Source organism: Pipistrellus kuhlii, unplaced genomic scaffold, assembly GCF_014108245.1.
Source record: "Pipistrellus kuhlii isolate mPipKuh1 unplaced genomic scaffold, mPipKuh1.p scaffold_m20_p_11, whole genome shotgun sequence".
Classification (NCBI taxonomy): domain Eukaryota; kingdom Metazoa; phylum Chordata; class Mammalia; order Chiroptera; family Vespertilionidae; genus Pipistrellus; species Pipistrellus kuhlii.
The window spans coordinates 15,255,018-15,278,035 of NW_023425416.1; the positions used below are offsets into that span (position 1 = coordinate 15,255,018).

Here is a 23,018-nt window from a genome sequence, read left to right on the forward strand (position 1 = left end):
ATCTGAGTCTGCTCTGGACCTCGGTGGTGACATAATTTCAACTCTGGTGCTGCCTGGCTGGGGGTGAAGAGCAGGGCCAGGCCTCCCTCTGACTGTCACTGTGGAATCTGCAGAGATCTCCTGACAACTCAAAGCAACAGCTTCTTAGAAACCAAGCCAGCACTGTCCTCACGTGTCCCCCTGTGGGCATGGCTGCAGGCGAGACCGACAGACTGCCTCACCACAGCCACTTCCCCCAGGGAGCCCAGGCTGGCAGACTATTCTTGCTCGCTCTGTCATCATCAAAGCAAGATGCCAATGATAGAGGACCCGGGGAAACTCTCAGAGCAGCATCTCCAGCTCACAGTCTTTTACAGCTGAAAGGGGCTCTACAGGCAACTCCTGAATTTACCCATAAAGGAGCAGACACAGAGGGGATCGGGGACACACCCACAGTCCCAGAGCAGGTACAGGGAGACCAGATGCAGGCCACTTGGCTCCCTCACACCACCACACAATCAGAGCCAAGGCCCCTGCTTCTATTGAGTTGGTTAGAACAAGGTGCTAGATAACGAGAGATTGATGCCAGTATGATCTTAGTCCCAAGCTTAAAGTTAGCACTTCTTCCTGTGGTGTGAGAGCACACTTCCTTCTAAGCCAACGGTTCTCAACCAGGAGGCATCTGGCAATATCTGGAGATCTTTGGGGTTGTCACCAAAACAGGGGTTGGGGCATGCTCCTGGAGTCTAGCAAGCAGAGGCCAGGGATGCTGCTAAACATGCTACAAAGCATAGCAATAACTCTTGGCCTGAAATGCCAACAGTGCAGTGGTTGAGGAGATAAAAGACTGTCGTTAGGAGCTCTGGCCACTGGCCACACCACCAGATGACACTGAGAGCTGTCACTGGTGGGTCGTGACCACAGAGGTGGCCAGGTCTGGGGGTGGATCCCACAATGACAAAGTCAAGTCTGAATCTGAGAACCTCACTTTCCACAGCCATGACTCAGACCGGCCATGGGTGTGCTCTGAGCAGGGCCCAAAGCCCAGGGACACACACAGGCAGCACCTTCCTCTGTGCATGGGGAAACCATCAACGGAGAAGCAATCCCTCTCCTGCTCGAGGGACGGAAGCCCAAACAGTGTGTGACTTTAACCTGATTTTTGTCCAGCTCACAGTTCTTATACTCTTTCTCTCCCTGCTCCTGGAACGTGACAATGACGAAACCCACGAAGATGTTCATCATGAAGAAAGCGACGATGATGATGTAGATGATGAAGAAGATGGAGATCTCCACGCGGTAGTTGTAGATCGGGCCCACGTTCTCTCCGTTCGAGTCGATGGCTTTGTACAGCAACCTGGACAGCAGAAGGTCCCAATGAGCGCAACAGCCCTACCCAGTCCGGGAGCCCCACCCCACTGCCTTCCCAGGGTGCCCCTCTTCTGCATGTCCCCTTGGCGCTGCTGGGCAGACTCCTCGGTGGAGCCCCTGCCCAAGGCCCCTACACACAGGCGGGTCTCTGAGGCACCCTCCTTAGTGTGAGGTCCGGTCAGCCCAGCACCTAGGCGGGGGCAGCTGGGATATATTTGTGATTGATGCTTGGAGGAATGAAAAACAAAAGATTTCACAATTATTCAACCTCACTCCTTCCTATTCCCAGGTAGAAGAGGAGGAATGTCTCATGTAGGCACTGGCTGAACTGAAAGCTGCACACTGACAAAGACTACAGCGGGCAACCATGGCTTTCCAAAGAATTCAGAGAGCTTCCTCAAGCTGAAATACCACTGATCTGCGGTAAATACAGGCCCAGCAGAGCTCAACAGGGACAGGGGGCACTACAAAAGGCCCCCAAGTTAAATTCAACCCCATTCGGATGCAGGGCCAACACTTCCAGGGCACCCAGGGATGGTGTGCTGCACACCTTCACGTCCATGTGCAAAGGCGGACATCCCTGTCACCCCATTAGGGGAGCTCAGAGGGGGATCGCAGTGCCCAGGGTCACACTCTTTGGGGGCAGACCCGGAGTTGAGCCCAGCTCCTCTGGGCCTCAAGTTCCAACCTTGTCCATTTCCCTTCAGCTGCCCCCATGATTTGCTGAAGCACAATGTTCGAAACCTGAGACTCAAAACTTCCGTAGAGGAAAAGATCTTACTCCACGCCTCTTCTCTCCTCAGCACCAGTTCCCCGGTGAACAGCCCCACCCAGCCAGCCTCTCCCCACAGGCTCTCCTGTAGAGCTCCCCGCTCTCTCGTGCATCCAGAAGGTCTGCCAGCCTGAGAAGATCAGGCTGTCCACCTTTTGCAGTCCCTCTAGGCCTGGGAACTCGACATTCAGGACCCCATCTATCGATACATACCTATGCTCTGGTGGCAGGAGCTAGAGGTGGGGTGGGGCAGCAGAGAGCAGAGAGTAGGAAAGGTACAAGAGACCCTCCTTTTGTATTCCACCTCCTTCCTTCTTCCTGCTTTTCTTACTCTGCTCATCAAAACCCTAGCCATTCTTCAGGACCCTATTCTGCACGTCTGTGACATACCAGGTCCTCCTGCCTGGTTTGATCACCTGACACACTAACTGCATTTGGGCTTTGAAGGAAGGAACCATATCGAGACAACTGTTTTTCCCAAGGTGTCTAGCAGAGCAGGTCACCTGGAGCTGGTACCAAAAGCACATTTTATGAATGAGCAAGTGAGTGCCTTCATGAAAGACATGGCACAATGGCAGTCATCAATGCCTGGCACATATTAGTACTAGGGGTGGCTGCTGACTGGGTGGATGGGTGGATGAATGGCTCAGGACATTATCAAGACCCTATTTAGTACAATGGCAGCTTTGCTGACATGGCTACCAATGGGAGTTGGCATGAAAAACAAATGCCTCTGAGGGCTCCCCATTTCCACCCAGAGCTGCTCCCTAGGAGCCAGCTGAGATGAGCCCCTGCCTAGGAGCTATGCCCCCTCCCTTGGCTCCCCAAATCTGAGAATGCTGAAGGTTAATCCTTTGTCTAATCAGACAGAGGGGCCCTGTGGGCCAAGAAGTGATTGATAAGTGGCCCAAAGTTTAAAAGTCATAGGGAAAGCCTGCAAGTGCGGAGAAAAGCAGGACTCGCTCAGGAGAGAAGGATGGGCTGGGGTGCCCCAAGGCAGGAGACGCCTCCCTGCGGACGTCACTCTGTACTTACTCAGGCCAGCCCTCGAATGTGGAGACCGTGAACAGCGCCATCATAGCAGAAAGGACATTGTCGAAATTGAAATCGCTGTTTTGCCAGATCCTTTCACGGACCACAGGGTTATCCACCTCGCCATCCTTGTAGAGGATGAATAGCCCCCTGGGGAGGAGAAGAAATGTGGGTCACATTGGCGTGATGTGAAATCGGTCACGGCTGCCCCATCCCCACCCTGCAGGCACAGGCACGCCTGGTCCACCAGCATGGCCGCTAACCTGAGCATGGCACCGCCTGTGTTTCTCCTTCTCCTGCCCTGCATTCAACCTCCTCTCCGGCTCACATAACAGTCGGGTAACTACTAGCTTAATGAGTATTCTCCAGAGCAACGAGGCAGCCACCAGCATGTGCCGGATAACAAATGAAAATTACCAAATAGTAAGCATTTCTCATAGGCACTGGGCTTGGCGTGTACGCTGAAGAATCAGAAGCTTTGGCCTTGGAGAATTCCATAAGCTCTGGAAGCCAGCCTAGGCATCCTCTTAATCTGCATTTGAGCTTTAATTGAATTCCTTCTTTTTTATACCAACAATATCCCCCATTCCCCCTACCCCCAAGATCCTATAATTTCTGGCACAGAATATTTCTCATGGAATTTCATTTCTGGAAGGAGTCGATGTCTTTGTTTTACAGATGAGGAAGCAGAGGCTTAGAGGGGGAAGGGAAGGTGACTTCACACTGTCACTGAGCTGCTCAACTCCAGGGGGCGCCCTTCATCCCCAACCTACAGGCATGGTGCCCCTGGAGGGGCAGAGCCAGCCGCATTGCATCGGTGCTGACTGCACCTTCTGCTAAAAAGAAACCCCAAACCAGTGCAGGCAGCTGGACCTCACTTGGGGACGTCATCAAAAGATGGGGACACAGGGACTTCTGCCCAATCTTAGACTTTAGGCCATGGTTCCATGTCTGCTCTCACATTCTTTTGCACGACTTGGGATAGGAGGCATGAGTGTTTCCCATCTTATCTCACCTCTGCCCGTTCTTGTGAATGGAAATATGGCCAAAATGTGGGTAGCAGGAAACCTATCAGGAGATGGCAGCCAGCACCTGAATTCCAGGGAGTTGAGCTTTGAGTTCTGGTTTGAGGAAAAATAATCCATGTGGCTGTAAGGGCAAGCATGTCAAACTCACAGCCCTCAGGCTGCATGCCTCATGTACTTGGCCTATGATAGCATTTGAGTTGGACATGCTTGCTGTAGGGTTAGTAACCATTTCGACGTTACGTTAGGGTTTAGTCCCCTCCACTCTAGTTTGTCGAGTCTATACCAAACATCAAAGGCCATCTACCCATTGTTTTGAAGTGATGGAAAGCTTTGGAACTAGATAGAGGTGGTGCTTACACCGCAAAGGGATTATGCTAAACGCCACTGAATTGTATGATTTAAAACGGCTAACTTCATGTGATGTGAATTTCACTTCAAACAAGCAAACAAAACCCAGACATCCTCCATCGCTGCAGCCGTGGGCTGAGCACACGGGCCTTTTGAAATGCCAGCACAGGCGAATCCTGTAAGTCTTTCATCTATTCTCCCCTACTTCCCACTCCTGTGTGCGGGACATTCACCTGCATTCCTCGGGGTTACTTTTGGCTTCATCTGTGCAGCGATAGAACTTTCCCTGAGTACAAAACAGACATAGAGAGTCAAACGTGAGCTTGCCCCTGACGAGATCATCCGGGCCTCGTGCCCCAAGGCACGTCCTGTACCTTGAACAACTGGACCCCGATGCAGGCAAACATGAACTGCAGGAGGGTGGTGACGATCATGATGTTGCCGATCGTCCGGATGGCCACAAAAACGCACTGAACGACGTGCTGTGGGGAGAGCAAGGAGGGGATAAAGGGGAGACTAATACCAGCCAAGACTGTGTCTCTGCATCTGCGTGTGATTTCCTGACTCTGTGAGGCTCTGTGTTCAGGTAGTTATCTGTGGGGAGTTAGCCCCGGTGCATCATGGCTGCCTGGGAAGAGCACCTTGTAATGGGTCCCACCTTGGTTTCCTGCCACTGTGTGGGGAAGGAGAGGGGGGCGGGGACAGGGATGGCACTGACTGGCACACAGGCCCACAGGACTTCCCACCCCATCGAAGGACTTAGGAAAACATAAACCCTCTTTTGTACAACCTGCATGAGAATAGATTTAAAGACCAAAGTAAACACCATCAATAATACAAAAGTAATAAATGAAGAGTAATTACATAAAGAAAATATTTTAAATAAAGGAAATCATAACAGTTAAAAATGGTATCAGGTTTGACAGAGGAAGCTCCACTGGGTAGAAATGTCCTTTTCAAACGTGAGCCCACTTTAAAATCCATCAGGGCTCCGCCCCACGCTAGCCAAGTCAGGGATTGGAGCTCACCCCGCCGAAGCAAGCCCCACCTGCCGGAGAGAGGCCCAAACCTTAAGTCCTTTTGCTCTGTTGATGGCCCTGAGCGGCCTCAGGACCCTTAAGACCCTGAGAATCTTCACCACGGAGATGGCGCTGGATCTACGGGGAGAAATGGAGGGAAGAAAGCAGAGAGCATTAGAGTTGGGTAAAACCCAGAGACAGATACTACACTTGGCTCTCATTTTACTACCACTGCACAGCGTGCTGGGTCCCGTGTGGAGCTGAGCTCACCTCTCCCTGAGACGCACAGGTGAGCATGGCCACAACACAGGGACCCTCCCCAGCGAGGCCCAGGCACAGCGGCCCTGCATCAGCTGCACAACTGGCCTCGGCAGAGACAGGACTGAGGAAATCTGCCTTGTTCTTTTCAGGGGATGTAAATGCTAGGCAGTGCTTGGCTTTTAGGCTTCTGTTTTATTTGGTGTGGGTTTTGTTTGTTTGTTTGTTTGTTTGTTTTGTGTGTGTTTCTAACTTTGGACCCCTGCTTTGGTGCTGGGTTTTGCGGCCCTTCAAGGAGTCCCCTACTTGGGGAATGAGATGGGAAATCGCAACCCCATGGGGCAGGTGTGACAACACAGGGATGTCATGAGGGGAGTGTCACCTTGGGGAGCTTGGGAAGGCCCCCTGGGGCGGTGATATCCAGGTGTGTCCAGAGGGAGTGAGGGTTAGCTAGACAGAGGGGAAGGGGCTGCAGGCCCAGGGAGTGCCAGGTGGGCAGGTCCTGTGTGAGAGCGTGCAGCTCGCTTAGTAGGGCAGGTGGCTGCGTGTGGCCCGAGCACCTGCTCGGGAGGCAGTGGGCAAGGACTGAGCTGGAGAGGAAGGCACAGCCAGGAGTTTATATGAGCTGCAGAGATACTGGTTAGAATGTCCTTCCAAGCTAACGGCTATGTGGCTCTCCCTGCCCCTGGGCGGTGGTGGGCGGTGAGGGGGACTACTCCCCTAGAGCAGCGGTCGCCAACCTTTCGGACCGCATGGACCCCCGGAGGAAACACTGTGGTCAGCACTGAGCAGTGGTGCTTAGAAGTCCACAGGAAAGCAAGGCCACCCCTGGGTGCTCCCACTGGAGCTCCTGCGTGTGGCAGGTGAGCAGGATGCAGCTCGGGCTATTTCCCACCAGAAATCTCTGAATGCCATGAAGAGGACTGGGTGCCCTAACTTGCAGTCTCAAGCCCCTCCCCGCTGAACCGAAAGAAAAGGGTCATATGTCCGGGAGAAAGGGCTCCAAGAAGCCACCTGGTCCAAGTCCCTCCCATCCAATGGGGAAGCAAGAAGGTGCCCTCAAGGTCCTGGGGCCAGCCCTGGAGGAAGCGGGATAAAAAGCTTTGAACTAGAACTTGGCTTTTTTCACTCTGTTGAAAGCAATATCACAGAGAGCAATAAATCCAAGCTAGCAATGGGCACGAAAAGAGAAACACAAGAAAGCAGGGGCTGCCCAGTGCTTTCTGGCCTAGGTACCCATGAAGCTTTGCCAGGTACCTAAATGTGATTATTAAAATGATGCCCAGCCTTTATGAGTCATGTTAAAATCCCTCACGTAAACCAGCCAGCCCAGCAGTCGTGTACACACACCCACACCCCGGAACACTTACTGGATCCCAAAGGACACCAGGGACACCCCGACGACCAGCATGTCCAGCAGGTTGAAGTAGTTCCGGCAGAAGGCCCCTTTATGGAGGAAAGCTCCAAAGGTCGTCATCTACGGGCAGAATCCGGGTGAGGGGACTGGTTTTCCTCCCAGAGGAAGAGAAACCTGGGCTCTTTACAACGCCTGGAGGACAGTCTCCACTAACAAGAGTGCGCTATGAAAGCCAGAAATGTAAGCCAACAGGGCTGAGCATCTGAGCTATTTGTTCAAAAAGGAAAAATGGGAAGCTCACTTTGGGGACATATTAAAAGAAGAGAACAATCTAGGCCTTACTACAGCAATAACAAATTTCAAACGTGAACAACACAAGCATGTCCAGAGAGCCTGTCTCAGGAGAGAGTCCACGTGACCATGCTTGCTGCCCAGACAGCTTGGCTTCCCCACACAACGCTGCTCCAGGCCCTGAGTCCCGGGAGAGCCTACACTCTTCCAACCCAGGGGCTGGACAGAGCGCTGGGGCCTGGCTGATGTGGTTCAGTGGTGAGCTTCTACCCATGAACCAAGAGGTCACTGGTTCAATATCCAGTCAGGGCACATGCCTGGGTTGCAGGCTTGTGCAGGAGATAGCTGATCAATGTTTCTCTCTCAATAATGTTCCTCTCTGCCGAAACCGGTTTGGCTCAGTGGGAGAGAGTGTTGACCTGCTGACTAAAGGGTCCTGGGTTTGATTCCGGTCAAGGGCATGTACCTTGGTTGTGGGCACATCCCCGATGGGGGTGTGCAGAAGGCAGCTGACTGATGTTTCTCTCTCATCGATGTTTCTAACTTTCTATCCCCCTCCTTTTCTCTATATAAAAATAAAATAATGTTCCCCTCTCTCCCTAAAATCAATAAAAATATTTTTTAAAAAGTGCTGGGGTCCAGTCCTCACCGGCTCTGTCTACACAGAAACTAGTACGTTCCCAGGGAGGCCCCTTCCTGGCCCTAACGGTCCTTCATGATATACCCACTTTAACCAGCTCTCCCACTCCGTTCTCCAGGTGGAGAAGCTGGGGCAAGGAAGCGTCTCACGCATCTCACCTGAGTCCGCCCACTACTCTCCAACCCGAGGCCTGAGCCCACCCGTGGGTGCTCCGGTGAGGCTCTCACTGGTGATGGGAAAGGAGTTGGGTGAGGAAGTTCCCCAGAACGGAAACAGCAAGACACAAAGAATTCACTGTTTACACGATAAATAAATAAAAGAATGGGGAAGGCTCAGGTGAGTGGAGGAGAGGAGAGGCGGAGTTGGGAACTCATAAAATTGGACCATATGAAATCGCCAATACTCAACCTTTACTGACATACAAAAATGGCAATTTCACGCGTTAAACCAAAAAGCCTTCCAAATTTTCACAAGGCCACCGAGAACCACCGTTCCACACGTCGGATGCTTCTTGGCCAATTCCCGCTTTCTGAATCCTTGTTTTAGCTTATTTTCCACTCTCTAAAATACTTTCAAAATGATGCATGATGTGGAAGATTTGTGTCACTGGGGTAAATATACAGAAATCGAAAAGCAATATATATATTTTTTCTTTTCAATAGACCTGTATTTCACTTGCCCCAAAACTAGAAAGTAACTATATTCATTTAATAACTAAGACATGTGGAAAATAAAACCTCAATTAACCAGGCTAACAGACGAAGTAGAACATTCCCCCATTTGGTTTGAGGAAGAGAAGGGATTTTTTTTTTTTTTTTAAAGCAGCTGGGATCAAGCAGAGGTTGGGGGAGCACCCTTCACCCCACGCCCACCCACTGCCTCGCGCCTCTGTGCTCCTTACTGTGGAGGCCACTGTTAGAATCTGCTCACGGGCCCGGCACGGGTCTGACTGAGAGCTGACAACCAAATTCACTGGCTTCAAGGCAAGAAAAGGAACTGAGATGTCTAGATTTCTAACTAATGTTTACACAGAGGTTGGTTGTTTAGTTGGTGTTGCGCTCATGTTTTCATTGCCAAGTAGTAATAATAATAATGGAAAGAAAATAAATACCCCATCCCTGAGCCATGTTAACTGAGGTTTCATTTTACAGAAGGTTTTGTAAAGAGCCCAAGTTCCACAGTAGTCTAACATAAAATACATTTTTTTTCCCCTGAGAAGAACCAACAAAAAAACCCTCAAAAAGGTTTGAAGAAAACTGTGGTTAAAATTCCTCATTTCCAGGCTCATCACCCCACGGGGAGATGATTTGCTCTGACGGTTGTCACAGGCCACGTTTCCAGGGCTGCTAGGCCCCACACCGCTTCACACGTCGGGGGGCAGGGGGGTGCCGGGCTCTCTGCGGGGGGTCTCCAGGTCCCAGGCGGCTCTCACCCTCAGTACACAAACGGCATGCACCTGTCTGCTCATGCATGGGCAGTACATTTCGGGCACCCTGGCCGAAAGGTGCTCCTTGTGTTTGTGTAAATGTAAGCCCATCCATTAAAACAGATATGAAAAACATCGTAACACAAACAGATCCGAGTTATCTTGCAAATCCTGTTGCAAGAAAATAGCGCCGTTACTATTTTTAGGCCGCTGGATCATAATTCAGTCAAAGAAACGAGAAGAGATCCAGGCCCTTCACGGGATAAATGCATTTCCTCCGACTCTGATGTGGGAGAAAGTTCACACACAGTGATGTGTCTGCTATCAGCGGACACAGTTCAGAGGATATATAAAAAAAGAACAACGCATCATTTCCAATCACTGTCATGAAGCCACAGTAAGTCCTACATGCATCAAGGGTTAAAAAGAAAGAGCCAAAACAGGTTGAAGTTTCGGGGGGGGAGGGAGGGGGGGAATCCTCTGATTGAAAAAAAAGTATAAGCTTGGTCACAGAAGACATAAAAAAAAGAAAACACAAAAATCGTCCAAAGCACTTGACGCTGCTTTGTGGCGTGTCACACGCAGGAGCAGGCCCCTTACTCACGCCCTGCGGAACCTGTTACCTTCAAAACAATCTCAAACGCAAAAGTAGCTGTGAAGACATAGTCTGCATAACCTAGCATCTGGAAAGCAAACAGAGAAGTGAAACTATTATTGCGACAGCTGAACTAGAGTAGGTGAGGATCAATGAAAAAGGCATTACCTTTAACAGGATTTCAACCGTAAAGATGGCTGTGAAAGCATAGTCAAAGTAACCCAGTATCTGAAAGGCATAACAACGAAATGAGAAGAAGGGTCCCGGACAGGCCCCACAGCCGTACATACGCCCACGGGCGGACTCCCGCCTGCAGTCGGAGACCCTCCCGGGATAAGCCTGTCTCTCTGGAGTGCCCCACGCGGGCCAGTCACTGCTCCTCTGGATGATGGACAGGGAGCATCTGGAAATACTTACCTTCTCGGCCACCCCTGCTCGCCCGCCCCAATCTCACGTCTCAGACGGAGACTCATTTCTAAAAGTGCCTCGTGAGTAACCCTTTCTCATCAGAGCACCACGTTGACAAATTACTCGTGGCACCAGGTAAATTAGAGTCTTGCGCACATCTTTAATTTTTAACGGCATCTTTGGCTGAATGAAATATACTGCCATCCAGTTGAGCTTCGGATTGGTGGGGAAACGTAAATGATGATGCAAGGGGCATGAAAAGGGGCCAGAAGCTTCCCGGACTCCCCTCCAATGCCAGCCCATTTCCTCAGGGAGTACGTTCCCCCGCTCTGCACCCTGATGTGCGGGGCTGGGTGGGAAGTTTCACTCACCACCCTGCTCTGCATCAAGCCCTCTCTCTCTCCCAACACTGCTTTTTAACCTCTCCCACCCAAAGAACTCTTGGCCCAGTTACGAATCATCAGTCCAGGCTACTTTGCCAATATTCCTGAAAATATCATCTATTCTCCAACCGGCTTACCCCTTCTGGGGTCTCTGCCTTTCTCAGAGCCGGGGAGGAGGACAGAGGGGCAGGTGGGTTACAGCAAGAGGTCTGACCGCCACCGAAGGAAGGCTGCTCGGGGGCCTCAGCCACCTGGAGACGGTGGAGACCCCCAGGAGAGGCAGCCGTCTCAGCTACTGACTGTCGTGACAACTGTGGTCTAAGAACTGAACAGATCAGCATTGAGAGTCTGGTAACAACCCGGGTACTCCTTTCATTTAACAGAGGAGGGTACTGGGGAGGGCACAGGGGCTGCCTGCCCGGGCCTCGGAGCCCGACCTGGCATCACGGAGCACGGAGCGAGGCCTGCGGAATGCTAGCCAAGAGCCACAGGCCTGTTGCTGAAGGGCGGGGGCCACCCCAGGAGGTCTCTGCTCTCTGTTCCAATGAGGTGAGGACCTCTGCCCCAAAGGCCAGCTCTCCTCAGCTCAAGGTTAAGTTCTCTTTTCAGAGGGTATTCATTCTCTAAAAGGACTTCCATTTCTGAGTGTATGAACTTTGCGTATCCGTGTTTCTGGCCAGGCCACGCAAAGCATTTCACCCACTACAGGCCTCTGCTCCTCCTCATTCCTCCACAGTCACAGCAGGATGTTACTGCTGACAGCACCTGGGCGGCCAAGAAAAACACCGCTGCCCACACTCTCAGATCTCTCGGATCCACCCGGCCTCCTTTCTCCTTTTCACTGATAACTTGGCTGAGTTCAAAAGCAAAACAAAACAAAGAGTACTGCAGGATTGCAATTCCATGAGATAAAAATCGCCAACTCCACAGACAGAAAGTGGAATGGAAGTGGTCAGGGGCTGGGGAGGGGACCTGGGGAGCTGTCCAAAGGACATAGTGTCAGTCATACAATGCCCATCGCTACGAGTACCATCTGTACACTCAGAATGTGGTTCAAAGGGTAGACCTCATGCTATCTGTTTTTACCAGACACACAGAAATAGACTGTGCTTTAAAAAGCAATGCACAGACACATGTACATCTATTTAAAAACAGGATTCTTGGGGAAAGTAGCAGGGGAATAAACTCATGGGCAAGTAATTACAATAAAAAAAAAAATGAGACTATGAGGCCCGGACGTAAATTAATTCTCAGTCAGTCTGTGTTCCAGACTAGCTCCGGACCTAGTCTGCCATGTGAGGATACTTTTCCCGGGGGTCTCATTTTTATCATGGAACCCAATGGACCCGGGCCTTGGTTCCGTCTGCATGCAAAGATTAAGACAAGCTCAGGGCTGTTATCGTCACATCAGCACCAGCACGTGCCTCTGAGGAACGTTCTTTATCTTCCTGTCAGAGGGTGTGCTTATCAGCCAGATAGGCTGGCTTTGCCAGGCTTCAAACCGAGAGTCTGGAAGTGGAAAGACCGCACGAGGGTTGGTGGTCACAACCGAAATCCTGGGGCACTGATCTGGTGACTGGCCTTAATGCTCCAATCTCTAAACCTCACAAGCAGACCCAGGTCCCACGCAGGCACGGCAGCGACGCCTCATGGCTCCTGCTGGCCGCCCGGGCGGGTTTCTGAGTTTCCATCTGAAACTGCGCTGCAGGTCCTGGTTCCAAATCATCTCACGCTGGAACATTCAGCAGAACCAGCTGCCTGCGAAGCTGGGACTTCTTAGGCAAGAACTGTCTGGGTGCCGTGCTGTCCAGCATTCGCAGTGCGAGGAGCTACCCCTACGCTATGAAACCCATTGATAGGAAACATAACCCTCCACTCGTTTTCTTCATAAAACACCTGCCCCACCTTCCTCTCCACAGAACCACTCAACTCCATATTGCATCACCTCCCTAACTTGTGTTTCTCCCAGTGACCCAGCCAGGTAGGGTGGCAAATGTCTACCCCTAGGGGACAGAAGTCCTCCCTGTCAGCCCTAAGTAAGCTCCTGGGCATGCCTCACACCTGCTTTCAATTTTACTTTCCCTCTTGCCGGGTCTTCCACCCAGCAGAGGTATCCAAGCAGGCACGGATGAGGAGTAGGCAGTGGGAGGAAAGAAGGATCAGAAATATTGGCGGCCAGGAATGAAGAAGAAGAGAAGTGGAGTCCCTGAATACACTACAGGTTATCTGAATGAAGTTTGAGCCCTGACCGGTGTGGGTCAGTGGATATAGAGCATCGGCCTGCAGACTGAAAGGTCCCAGGTTCGATTCCGGTCAAGGGCATGTACCGGAAGGCAGCTGATCGATGTTTCTCTCTCATTGATGTTTCTAACTCTCTATCCCTCTCTCTTCCTCTCTGTAAAAAATCAATAAAATGTATTTTAAAAAATAAAAATAAAATGCAGTTTAAAGCACATGATTCAGGAAAGATTTGTCCTGATAAGACAAAACTGAGCTGGTACCTACAAGTGGGAACCGGGATGAGCCTGCAGGGGAACGCGATGCCTACTCTAGCTTTAAGCCCCTCGGACCTCCCAGGCTCTGCAGGCAACAGGAGAGGCCAGCGAGGACCCAGGGCCCCACCCTCCTGTCCTCGCCCACCCGGTGGCTTACGGTGTTCCTGAAGGAGTGGCTGCGGATGGGGTCCTCGGCGGCCAGGGAAGCGCTGCTCAGCATGATGAAGACGAGGATGAGGTTGGTGAAGACGTGATGGTTGATGAGCTTGTGGCAGCCCACGCGGATGCTGTGGGGAGAGCCTGAGCATGGACCCCGCCCCACCAGTACCCCAGCCCCGCATGACGGCCGGGTCAGGCGGGGGTGGCCGTCGCCGTGCCCCCAACACCCGCCCAGCTGACCTTCGCCCCTCAAAACCCCAGCGGCAGACCCTGTGGGAGCTCCCGGACACCGTTCGGAGTCCTTCAGCGTGGGGATTACCACCTGCTAAAGGAGGAGAGACTTGGGCTTAAGCTCGTGAAAGAACTGTCTCAGGGTTTCCATCCCTGGGCTGACTGTGACGTTTCCTGCTACAACATGAAGCCTGGCGCCTGGCCGAGAAGGAGACTGAGATGGGAGCTCATCATTGCAGCAGCTCGCAACCAATGGGAGGAGCGATCCCCTTCTCGTGCTGCAGCGGGGCTGTGCTAACATAGGCGGCAGTGAGGGTGAGGGAAGTTTGGTGAATGCCCTGTTATGTGGGGATTCTATCATAAGACTGCATTATTATTATTGCTATTGTTGTTATTTGGAGTTGACCCATAATGAGCACTCCTGAGAATGGGAAGTGAGAGTTACATCAGCACACAAGAATTTCACAAGGGCCAGGAACGGTTTGGCTCAGTGGATAGAATGTCGGCCTGTGGACTGAAAAGTCCCAGGTTTGATTCTGGTCAAGGGTTATGTACCTGGGTTGCAGGCACGTCCCCAGTAGGAGGTGTGCAGGAGGCAGCTGATCAATGTTTCTCTCTCATTGAGATTTCTAACTCTCTATCCCTCTCCCTTCCTCTCTGTAAAAAATCAATAAAATGTATTAAAAAAAGAAAAAGAATCTCACAAGGATCTTAGTGTACTTGCAATAGGGCCTATAAAGCTGGGAGGGAAACATGTGCCCAGCACCCCTGTCTGGCCCCCACCCCCATGATAGCTCCATGGCCATCGGAGCTGACATCCGGGAGCTAGTCAGTGCCTGACTACCCTTCACCCCAATACCTGACTTTAGAATTTAAAGGTTTGGGGGGGATTTTTGCCTATAGAATACAAGTAGGTTTTCCTTCAGGAAGTTTTTTCACTCTCAAAACTGGAGTCAACTCTATAGGAAAAGTGTCTCCTCGCTTCAGATCCTCCCTTTGGGGCTGGTTAAGGCTTAAAAGTACCCTGCAAAGTGTGCAAGCCAATAGCAACCGAGTGTGGGGAAAGCCACCCGGGGCTGAGGGCAGGGAATCAGTTCGTCCTTCAGTACAGGGAGACAGTGGGCCATGGGTGTCAGTGAGGTCAGGGATGCCCAAACTCTCAACGGTGGTGAGTGGAAAAGCTATCATCACATCTTCAAGTCTCTCAGGACCACAGCGGGCCTTGCTTCCCGCCTGTGTCTCCCGGGGCCTGAGATTCAGAGTTCTTATCCGACAGCCCGGAGAAGATTCTAGAACCTTTCCTCCAGGAGTCATCTATTCCCTCTGGCATTCCCCTCGGTCCCAGATGCCTGGAAACCTAGAACCCCACTAGTACAGAAGCATCTTCCTCTTCCCATAGCTGTGAGCAGGTGCTGCGCTCCTGGAGAGCGCCTTGTCACGTTAACAAGAGCAATGCCATTTTAAGAGGGTACCACAGAGCTGAATTGACTAACTCAGCCTATAAAATATCACTGAGCAATATTATCTATTGCCAGAAAACTCAACGGGGAAAAGCGATCAGCTGGACTAGACCTCAGGATGAAGATGCTGGGCAGAAGTCGATGACAAAATTCCCATCCCCCAAAGCATCCTAACAGAAGACCCAGCTGGGAAGAAAGGGTCCTTTGGATGGAGATCACGTGACAGGTGACCACCCAGGGAAGGCCAGAGCCGTGGGCTCCTTCCGAAGGAGAAGCAGCTGTTTCACCACTACCGAGATCAGAGCAGGGGTGAAGGGGAGGAGAATCTTGACTAGGCTCCTCCCGGCCCTGGCCACACCCCTGCAACCTCTACATCCAGCAAAGCAAGGCTAGGAAGAGATGAGCAGAGGACAAAGGCTGGGGCTGGGGAGGGGTTGGAGCCTGGGGGGTGGGCTCCCATGTTCAGGTGCAGAAAGGAGCTGCTCTGTCCCCAGCCACCCTCCCCATCATGCAACCTGGAAGGTCACAGGGCTGTGACTGGAGAGGGGGCACACTTACGGGTTGGTCTTGCTAAGAATGAAGAAAGCGCTCCCTTCAGGAATGGGGACGATCTTCTCTTTCATGTTCAACTCCGAGATTCTGCGAGGACGGGGGCCAGCCGGGACCTCAGGCTCATCCTCCTCCTCCTCCTCCTCCTCTTCCTCTTCCCCTACTTTAAGTGAGACACTTTTTTATAGGCATAAATAAAGGCTGACTTCGGGTTTTAATCACTCTCAATGTCACATGGACATTTAACTTAAACTTTAACAACATCTATCAGTTTACAAGAATCAAAACCCTGTAGAATATGGGCTGTGTGTGTGTCTGGGTGAGGCAGGGACTGAGCAGCTTGCCTGCACGGGAGTGCGTGTAGTTGTGGGGATGAGGTGCCCAGCAGTTGGAAGATCTGAGCACAGGGAAGAGGTGGCAACAATGTGATTCTCACGGCCACCCCCCAGCTGTGTTCCCAGTGACCTCCTTGCTCAGCTTCGGCCCAAAACACTGTGTGGGCCTTCAAGTCATACATGATCACATGATCAGTCCCCCATGCTCCTCTACTGCCACAGTCCCTCCTACATCAGCCAATACGGGCAGCGGTCAAATGTGAAAGTGTCAGGCAAGTCATGATAATTTGTTGTTCCTAAAGAGATCTTCCAGCAAAGGCTGGGGTTATCCTGACCCACCTATGCTTTCTCTCCCACCACTTGGAATGTGGATTATGTGAGCTGCCTGTGACCCAGAGGAAAAGCAGGGAGTGGACTCATGGCCTCGGCGACCTCAGCAGCCCAGTGTGCACCCAGCCGGGCTCGCAGCCGCAGATGCAGCCGCAGATCACAGAGCGGCGGCAAAGGCCGCCACCATACCTGGCACATCACAAGGCGGGTAGGGATCCTTGTCCTCATCCTCTTCTTGGTACTGGTCAATTGTGACCTAGGATGACAGAGAGATCTTGGGAGGAGGGGAGATTCTGATTTGAATGCTCTGGGGGCCAAGGAGGGCCTCACCCCTGCCACTCAGCACGGGGCAGGGGAGTCCCTCAGAGGGTGACGGTTGAGCGTGCAAGGGCAGCAGATGCCCAGGCAGACCCTGCTGGAGACTGAGGTCTGAGGGCAGACGATGCGACGCCCCTCCCAGCTGTGGTCACAGCGCCCAGCAGCCTCACATACTGACAGTGAGCGCCATGCAGCTGGGCAACTTGCTGGTCTCGTTCAGCCTCAATCCTCAGTCTCTGGCACATGGTAACTGCACAAAAAGTATTTACCAACTCAATGAACAAACAACCAAGCCCAGAGCTGTCATCCGTGGGGTTTCACAGAACAGGCCAGAGCACACAGGCCCTCGCCCTGCAGTGTCCTCGGGCATTTCAATCCCCACCGAGAAGACTCTAACAGGCCAGGTCTGACCGCACAAGTTCAAAAAAGAAAAAAATAAGTGGTCAGACCAGTCCAATATGTAACACACTGGTTCTCTGGTAAAATCCTGGCTAATCACCAGTGAAGTCCCTATACTCGCTCAGATCCCCTGGAAGCCAGCGTGTACAAGAGTGTGCCATACTCACCCAAATACCGCACAGCACACTCTCACGGTGGAAAGTGCACAATTATGGTGAGTCATTTTGAAACAGACAGGGGGGAAGTGTCTCAGATCATGTACCTTGTTGTCACTGTTGGCTATCTGATTGACTTCCGGCTTGTGGTTCTTTTTATTTTCCAAGCTTTCTTTTCTGCAGAGGAGAGGACAGAACCCAAGACACCAAGTAATTATGCCGCTGCCCATAAACACTCATCAGGGCTCGGGGAAGGGCAGCATCTCACTGGAAACATCCCCACCCGCGGGAACACAGCACAGCCCACACTCAGAGCTTCCTGCTCACTCAGGGCGCTGGATTCATTTCACGGGTCATCTTATTAGCATTCTCATCCAGAAGCAAATCGGCACTGAATGCATCGTTTATTTTACGGTGCCAAAATTAACCACAGCGATTCGTTAGGCACAGGGACGTGTGACTCCCACCTCCAGCTCTGAGGGGATGCAAACCACGAGCCCAGGCTTTGCCCCAGATCCCAGCCTTAGGGGCCGGCCCCACGTGGCCATCCACGATCACCACCGACAGGCAACGTGGAGCGGCTCTGGAGTCCGTGTGGCTCGGCCAGGCCTCACCCGCAGCTGGCTCCCTGGCAGCACCGTTAAGTGAAAACACGGTTACCTGGCAATCTTTTTCCTTTCCTTTTCTTCAGCTTCCTCTTTCTGAGCAGTATTCAAACTTTCAGCATCAGCCAAATTGTCTACAGCGATGGCCAAGAAGACATTCAGTAGAATATCTAATTGGAACATTTTAAGGGTAGAACACCTTTCTGATGCATGGTCAACAATAGAAATGTCACACACACACACACACACACACACACACACACACTCATACACACACCCGTGCCCTGCAGGAGGCTGGTAACAGGGGACTGTCCCCTAGTGCCATGTTCACTTGTAAAGCCAGAGGACCAGAGCTGTGTGTTTTTGTCGTTGTCTTCCTTTATAAACTAGAAAACTGGAGAAGATAGTCTGGATAGAAGCAAAATTAAGATTCACTAAACGGCGTGAAAACCTACACACGTCAACATTACCTTTCCTGAGTGTGCATGCGTGTGCTTGCACGTGCACCTGTGTGCCTCTACACATCTAGGTATCTACAGCTAGGGGACACATTGCATGAGACAATCTATAACATAAAAACAGAGAATCTTTTTCATTTTGCAATTTTGCTTTCTGCATTTGTTTTGTTTCATTTAGAATACACACAACCGTAACGCATACACATTTCGGGCATGTTTTCCAAAATAGATCTCTTTTAAGACAACACATTATGCAAATGAGGATCCCATTGCACAAGGCAGTCTGAGCCTTTCTCATTGGAAATGGCCTCCAGAGTGTGCAGACACCTCATTCATTCATTCCCTGCACATCCACTGACCACCACACGCCCGACTCCCTGCCGGATGTGTTGCACTCTTCTTTTGAATAGGCCCACAATGGCTAAATCTTTGACTACTGTGGTTGAATTTTATTTTATTATTTTAATAGTAAAAAGTTAGGTATTTGAACAAGTTAAAGGGTTTTTGGCTTTTACTATATCGTATATGTGGTTTCCATAAACGATTAAAAAAAATTCAGAACAAGGCTTCCAAATCAGAAGATGCCTGTTTCTTTATTTACTAGCAGGTAAGTATGTTTTTGAGAAGCAGGAGATGAGAGGGCAGGAAGTGAAGGCGGCTTCCTTCCCTGACTCAGCATCTCCAGCTGAGCACAGACAGGACCCTCTGCCGGCGGGAGCCGGGACCCGAGGCGGGAGCAACACACACTGCTCACGTGCCCGGTGCAGACTGAGGTCTCAGGTGGGCGCTGAACATGCAAATATAACCTAACAGGGACTGATGATGAGACAGCTTCCAGGGGATTTTGTGCTCGACTAATCGAGTCGAGTCATTCAAGGGGGCAGGAACATGAGTGAATTATATTAAGACTTCGAACCGCCTTCGAGATGCTAGGCTATTTTTTACACAGAGTCTCTGGAGCCTGAGGTGGCATTCATATGTTTGCACAACAGCTCTTCCACCCAGCCTTTATTGAGGGGCTCTGCAAGCCAAGTCTTGTGCGAGGCAGGGAGGACAGAGAGATAAAGCAGACACAAGCAAAGGTGATGGGGTCGTGAAGGTTTCAATTGAGGTAAAGAGAGACCCAAGTTTCCAAAAGCCTGGGGCTAGAGAGTAAGTACCTCGTGGCAGGGAGAAGGAAAAAGCAAGTTGGAGAAGTCACACAGCATGATACAGCAACAGGCCAATGGATATTTGACTTTCAAAGATGTACAGGTCAGCAAAGTGAAGTCGGGTTCAGGGGAGCTTAGCTCAGCCATGGAAGGTGGGTCCCCATCAGTTATGAGGGGTCTTAAGAAGACATAACTGTGCCCAGTCTCTTCGGGCCACCTGGCTTTGCCCTGCGCTGCCCCATGGGACTGGCACAGGAATGTGCCACCTCAAGGGGTGACCACTGCTGCAGCCCAGGCACTGTCTGGGGCTCCTTTCCCGGAGCCTGCTCTCACCCTCCAAGGCCTTACTGGGACCCTCCCATCCTCTGCTGACTCAGCGACGGTGAAGGAGAGCAGACAGAGCAGGGGAAGACCATTCACCTCCCCATCACAGCGGCCACCACGCCACCATGGGGTGTGTCAGAGGGAGACACCCAACAAGAGGGGGCAATCGCAACACCCCGATCCGCTCAAGGATACAGTTCCCACAGATGAAGAGGATGATGAAGTAAATGCAGACGATCATCCCCGAAGAGGACGGGCCCCCGTACGCCATGATGCCGTCGTACATCACGGCATTCCAGTCTTCACCTGTCAGAATCTAAGAAGCCAAAAACGTGGGTCAGCCGGTGGACCCACAATTCCCAGGTGTCTCCAGAGCTCCGTGGCGGCTACCTAGGTCTGGTTTACGCTGCCTTTCACAGTCCGGTCTTCCCTGAACAAATCCACCTGCTATCCCGCAGAGTTTACAAAACGATTTTTAATTACACCAATAGATGCGTTCATCATTCTAGTGAAAATAACATGACGTGTAAGACTTATGTACCCCAGCCCAGATAGCATGCTATTGGGGTGTCTTTCTCTGGGGCCTTTACTTGTAGATTTAAACTCATATGCACACTCAGAGGAAATGGGCAGTTGGGGTCTTCTCTGATTTCTTAGACATAAAGGGTATCATATACAATATAAATTTTCTGCAAATTGCCTTCCCCCTCAACAGTATACTCTGGAGACACACTTCATTTCATTCTTTAAATTTTTTTTTAAATCCTCACCCAAGGATATGTTTTCATTGATGTTAGAGAGAGAGGAATGGGAAGAGAGAAAGAAATATTGATGTGAGAGAGAAACATTGATTGGTTGCCTCCCACACATGCCCTAACTGGGGACTGAACCCACAAAACTAAGTATGTGCCCTGAGTAGGAATCAAACCCGAAACCTTTCTGGTGCACGGGATGGTGCTCCAATCAACTGAGCCACCAGCCAGGGCTCATTTCATTCTTTGTAACTGCTGCCTAGTATTCCACATCGCTAACCAAGTGCGGAAATGGAAGACTATAGCTATGAATTTTTATAAGCAGGGAAATCTCTAAGTATCTTATGTAAATTTGCACACTACTACCTGAGTTTCAAATATAATCTTCTCTACTGATGACACTTGATCACTCAATCCATCATGAAAACAGAACTAGATGAACAGTTACAGCAATTTAAAAATGCACTAACTTCCAAAAAGAAAAAGAGACAGCAAGGAGAGAGAGAGAGAGATATCCTATCTGGACCAGATACTTTAAAAATTAAAACCGTCGTAGTCATGACCAAACAGAAAAATGGGCAAATGGGATTTGGTAAAGCAATTCATAGAAAGGAATGATAAGTGAGCCCTAGTCACATGAAAAGATATTCAAGTTCACTCCTGATAATAGCGTTTTCACCCATCAGGGGCAGTTCCACACCCCATCCCTGGAGGGTGGATGAGCACACCTTCAAGGAGAATACTTGGGCAAGAGCATCCAAGCTGAAAATGCACACATACCCTCGAAACCAGCAGACTCTGGGTATCCTACAGATCTGCTCGCACACATGTGCCCCAGGGCATATGTTCAAGGTCACCCACTGAGCCAAGACTGGAGACAATAACATAGTCTCCAGCAGGGGAGTGCTCCATGAATTATGGCACACCCATACCCCAGAATTTACGCAGCAGGAGAAGGAGGTGGCAACCTTTTGTGGGCCAATCAGGGAGGTTCTTAAGGACACTTTAAGTGATAAAAAGCATGAGCTACCATCTGTGTGAATTCACCTGGAGGCAGGTGGGCAGGCAACTGCCTTACATCTGAGCAAACAGATCTCAGAGAATACACAAGAAGCTATGTAACGGGTTGTCTCCTAGAAGGGGACGTGGTGGGTGGATGGGAGGGAGGGGTCTTGATTGTTCCTTTATATCCTTTTGCAACATTAGAATTTTGTGGCATATGCATGTATTACAAAACAATCACCACACAGGTTTCTCTGAAAGAAATCAGAAAAGCCATTGACTCATCAGTGGCCCCAAATTAAGTATAATTCAAAATATTTTCAAAAATTAAGTATCATTCTGTCACAGCCTGTAGTAGTGACAGAAATCCCATTCACTTCCAATGGCCAAGTGGGAAAGAATCTTAGAGATCATTCCCTCTTCTCCTCCTTTCTCTCCCTCCCCCTCCCCCTCCCCCTCTCCCTCTCCCCTCCCTCCCTCCCTCTCCCTCCCTCTTCCCCCTTCCCTCTACTCCCTCCCCTCCCGCCTCCAATCGGGTCCCCCTCTTCCCTCCTCTCCTCCCTCTCCCTCCCTCCTCTCCCCTCCCTCCCCATCTCCTCCCCCTCTCCTCCTCCCCTCTCCCCTCTCCCTCCCTCTCTCCCTCCTTCTCCCTCCCTCTCCCCCTCTCCCTCCCTCTTCCCCCTCTCCTCCCTCTCCCTCCCACCTCCCTCCCTCCCTCCCTCCTTCTCCCATCCCTCTCCCCCTCTCCCTCCCTCTCCCCCTCTCCCTCCCTCTCCTCCCCCTCCTCCCTCCCTCCCTCCTCCTCTCCCTCCATCTCTCCCCTCTCCCTCCTCTTCCCCCTCTCCCTCTCCTCTCCCTCCCTCTCCCTCCCTCTCCCTCCTCTCCCTCCGCTCCTCCCTCTCCCCCTCTCCTCCCTCTCCCCCTCTCCCTCCCTCTCTCTCCCCCCTCTCCTCCTCCCCTCTCTCCCTCCCTCTCTCCCTCTCTCTCTCCTCTCTCCTCCTCCCCCTCTCCCTCCCTCTCTCCCTCTCCCTCTCCCTCCTCCCTCCTCTCTCTCCCTCCCCTCTCCCTCTCCCTCTCCCTCTCCCTCCCTCCCTCTCCCCTCCCTCTCTCCCTCCCTCTCCCTCCTCCCTCCCTCTCTCCCTCTCCCTCCCTCCCTCTCCTCTCCCTCCCTCCCTCCTCCCTCTCTCCCCTCTCCCTCCCTCTCCCTCTCCCTCCATCTCCCCCTCCTCTCTCTCTCTCCCCTCCCTCTCCCTCTCCTCTCCTCTCTCCTCCCCTCTCCCCCTCCCCCTCCCTCTCCCTCTCCCCTCTCCTCCCTCTCCCTCCCTCTCTCCTCCCTCTCCCTCCCTCTCCCTCTCCCCCTCCCCCTCTCCTCCCTCTCCCTCCCTCTC

General features: G+C 51.6%; 1 protein-coding gene across 6 annotated transcripts in view; it reads right to left on the reverse strand.

Moving 5' to 3' along the window:
• CACNA1D (calcium voltage-gated channel subunit alpha1 D) overlaps nt 1-23,018 on the reverse strand; it is a 284,634-nt gene that overhangs the window by 55,532 nt on the left and 206,084 nt on the right. For all 6 annotated transcript variants that reach the window (XM_036430837.2, XM_036430839.2, XM_045579044.1 and 3 more), the window contains 13 exons: nt 20,072-20,192; nt 17,999-18,113; nt 17,446-17,515; nt 16,656-16,722; nt 15,811-15,964; nt 13,560-13,689; nt 10,285-10,344; nt 7,178-7,284; nt 5,600-5,687; nt 4,905-5,012; nt 4,764-4,816; nt 3,158-3,304; nt 1,135-1,336 (listed from right to left, as the gene is read on the reverse strand). In XM_036430837.2, the coding sequence (XP_036286730.1) occupies nt 1,135-1,336; nt 3,158-3,304; nt 4,764-4,816; nt 4,905-5,012; nt 5,600-5,687; nt 7,178-7,284; nt 10,285-10,344; nt 13,560-13,689; nt 15,811-15,964; nt 16,656-16,722; nt 17,446-17,515; nt 17,999-18,113; nt 20,072-20,192 (1,422 nt within the window). The remainder of the gene's footprint in view (nt 1-1,134; nt 1,337-3,157; nt 3,305-4,763; nt 4,817-4,904; nt 5,013-5,599; nt 5,688-7,177; nt 7,285-10,284; nt 10,345-13,559; nt 13,690-15,810; nt 15,965-16,655; nt 16,723-17,445; nt 17,516-17,998; nt 18,114-20,071; nt 20,193-23,018) is intronic.